General features: G+C 54.5%; 1 protein-coding gene across 4 annotated transcripts in view; it reads left to right on the top strand.

Moving 5' to 3' along the window:
- The window catches only part of LOC120502555 (mas-related G-protein coupled receptor member H-like), a 3,083-nt gene extending 1,536 nt beyond the window's left edge, over positions 1 to 1,547 (top strand). For 3 of the 4 annotated variants that reach the window (XM_039710066.1, XM_039710068.1, XM_039710069.1), the window contains one exon: positions 381 to 1,547. In XM_039710066.1, the coding sequence (XP_039566000.1) occupies positions 485 to 1,375 (891 nt within the window). In that variant the 5' untranslated portion in view covers positions 381 to 484 and the 3' untranslated portion in view covers positions 1,376 to 1,547. Of the gene's footprint in view, positions 1 to 6; positions 156 to 380 lie in introns of those variants that run through there. The other variant, XM_039710067.1, reaches the window with a different exon arrangement.
- Positions 1,548 to 3,190: the final 1,643 nt, after the last annotated feature.

The following is a 3,190-nucleotide window of genomic DNA, read 5'->3' on the forward strand; positions in this document are numbered from 1 at the left end:
ATGGGGAGCTCCTGGTGATCTGGGCACTTTCTCCTTCATGTCACTGACCTGCCAGGAGCCGCTTTAGGACATGGATCCCAAAGGAGCAAGAGGGAGCAGGAAGCGCCGCTGATCCTCACAGACCCCTTTGCCTGCTGCTGCCCCACAGGAAACAGGTCAGTGGAATGGTTTCTTTCCTCCCTACCCCACCTTCCTCTCCTGCAGCAGCTGCTCTGTTCCTGCCTCCCTCTCCCGGTGATCGCAGTGCCCTCCCCTGTCCCCCTCCTCTGCCCTGTGCTCAAAGAGCCCAACCCTCCCACCTCTTTCTCCCACCCCTGAATCTCTACTGCCCTCCTTCCCTGCACATCTCACTCCTCCCCATTGTTTCCTTCCCTCTGCAGGGAGCTGCTGAGGAGCTGCATCCCTGGATTCTCCAAGCACTGACTGCCCATCCACGCTGACCACAGCCAGGGGCCACATCCCACTGCCTGCCCAGCATCCATCCATGGAGGTGACCACCGTGTCCCCACGTCCTCTCTCACCCACTGAAGGGGACCATCTGTGTGAGACAGATGTATCCACCATGGCCACACACAGTGTGACTCTGCTCATCTGCCTCTGTGGGCTGGCTGGGAACGGGGCTGTCCTCTGGCTCCTCAACCTGAAAAGCTATAACTCTGGCATCTTTAAGCTGGCTGTCGCTGACTTCCTCTTCCTTCTCCTCACAGTCCCCATTGCCTTCCTCTTCCTGGTGGAGGACGTGTCCTGCTCTCCTGTCATGCCCATGCTGTACCTGCGTTTCCTTTTCCAGCTGTCAGTGGTCTCCTACTACTGGGGGCTGTTCTGGCTGAGGCCTGGTGGCACTGTGCAGTATATGGACAAGATCCTACGGCGCTGCCGCAAGGAGCTTTCTGAGCGAATGTGGTTGGTGGTGGGGAGTGTTCAGTCCTGGGCCTTCTTTGCTCTCTTCACTGTCATTCCCTCGGTGATATTCCTGTGTCAATCACAAGAGCAGGAGCACTGCCGTGTGCCTCTCATCTCCCTTTACACCAGTATCCTGCTCTTCTTTGCTGCACCCGTGGCCATTTCTGGCACAATTGACTTCATTAGGGCCAAGTGGGGCTCCCAGCAGCAGCAGCCCAAGAGGCGTGACGTGGTTATCCACATCACTGTGCTGTTAACTCTTCTCCTCAGCTTCTGCAATTTCCTGCAGCAGCTCGGTTACATCGATGTGCCCTCCCAGGCTGTTTTCTTGCTCGCCAGCATCAACAGCAGCATCAAACCCTTCATCTACTTCTTGGCAGGGAGCTCCTGGAGGGTCTGCTCCATGGCGAGCTGCTGGAGGCTCTGTACAGTGGGGTCCCTCCGTCTCTACCTTCAGAGGGTCTTTGAGTAGCAGAAAGAAAAAACAGCCCACAGCAATGATGACACCAGGAACACAGCAGTCTGAGCCTGCTGATCCCTTCCACTGCTCTGCTGGAGGACCTCAGCACAGAGGCTGAGGGTTTTCCTTGATATTATTCAGGAATTCATGATTAATAAACATCCATGGGATCACCCTCTCCATAGTGGTGTATTCCTGCAGGAGAAGGGAGCACGGGCATTGCCTTGGGTGATTGTTGTGGGATGCTCTGCAGGGAGCACATTGGAACATGGCTTTCCTCCTCCCTCCTGGATCCACATGGCTCCAAGCAGTGCAGCTGGGCTCAGTGCTGTTCCCCAGCTCTATTCCCCATGGAATGACCCTCATGGCCTCGGCCCCAGGGAATGAACTCCATCTCCTCTGGCTCAGCAGATGAGTTTCATGGTGTTTTCAGGGACCTCTTGCCTGCAAAGCATGGGACACCTTAATCCCTAGGGACACACCCAGCACGGAGTGGCAGTGATTTCCCAAATCCCTGCACATCTGGTGCCTCTGGATGGTAGGAGAGGGGCTGGGATCACACGCAGCATCCTTCCCCTTCTGTCCGGCAGAGCCAGCCCTGCATTCCCAGCTGATGGGAAGGGACACCAGGTAGGGCTGCAGAGCTGGGGAGGGACAGCAACATTCCCTTGTCCTTTCAGTGGGAATTTGTCACATTCTTAAATTCCAGAATTGAATCCCTGTGAGTAAAGTGCAGAGTAGACAATGAACTCCACTGAACTCCTTTGCCTGTATCCAGAAAGTACATGGTGTATGGAAATCCCCTTCACCAGATGGGAAATGCTTGGACCATTTAATTGCACAGAAATTAGGGGGTTCTGCTGCTCTTCTGCAGAATGGGGCCATCCATCCTCTGGTTCCACAGCATCACTGTCTGAGGAAGCCCTTGACCACCTCCATTCTGAGCCTGGCCACCCTCAGGAGGAGCTGAACAGCGACTTCACAGCAGCTTCAGCCACAGGCCAGGCTGTGCTGATCTTTGTCATTTTGTAACTACCCCTCAATCAGATTTGGATTTCTGGGGTTGTTTGATTCCAATGTGGTACAACTGACTGTAGGACATGGGGTTATGATTGTTAAAGTCGCTAAGGCCTGCGCTCACCAGAAGGCCCTGAGGGAAAGGCAGAGCTGCAGGCCGGGTGGGTGGGACTCGGCTGAGGGCTGAGAGGCAGTCAGGAGTGAGGGGCGAGTCAGATGGGAGTGAGATCCTGATTGGCTGCAGGAACACGTGGCCAGTGCATGAGCAGGAAGCTGATTGGATGGTAGGAAACGTGGAGAGTTTATGGGCACGAAGCTGATTGGATGGTAGGAGACGTGAACAGTGTATGAGCAGGAAGCTGATTGGACAGCAGGACGCATTGATAGCAGCACTGCAGCTGAGCCAGCCAATGGGTGCCCTCCTTCCTTTAAGTTCTGTTAGGCCTCGGTTTGGTTTCCATTATGTCAGGTTGAGATTAAAGGTATAAACATCGGCCAATTTTTACAATGAAGCGACCTCCTTTGGATACAAAAGGGGGTCCGTGTTCCTTTGTTCCAAGTGCTGCAAATGGCAGGCCCAAATCAGGACCTATAAAGGCGGCCCAGGATGTGCTGTCCGGTCCAGTAGCAGCTTCCACTAGGTCAAGGAACTGGCTGAGAAGAGCCTGGGAAAAGGATCCAGGGAAGGATCTGAGAGAAGTTCGGGAAGGAACTCAGGAATTTAAAAGTCCACGCACCTCTCCTAGGGGTTGTGTAGTCCTGTGGGAGAACGTATTGGAGGTGGAATGTCCCTGGAACAAAGCAGGAGCT

The sequence above is a fragment of the Passer montanus genome, unplaced genomic scaffold (assembly GCF_014805655.1).
Source record: "Passer montanus isolate IOZ18808 unplaced genomic scaffold, ASM1480565v1 scaffold2222, whole genome shotgun sequence".
NCBI classification, from domain to species: Eukaryota; Metazoa; Chordata; class Aves; order Passeriformes; family Passeridae; genus Passer; species Passer montanus.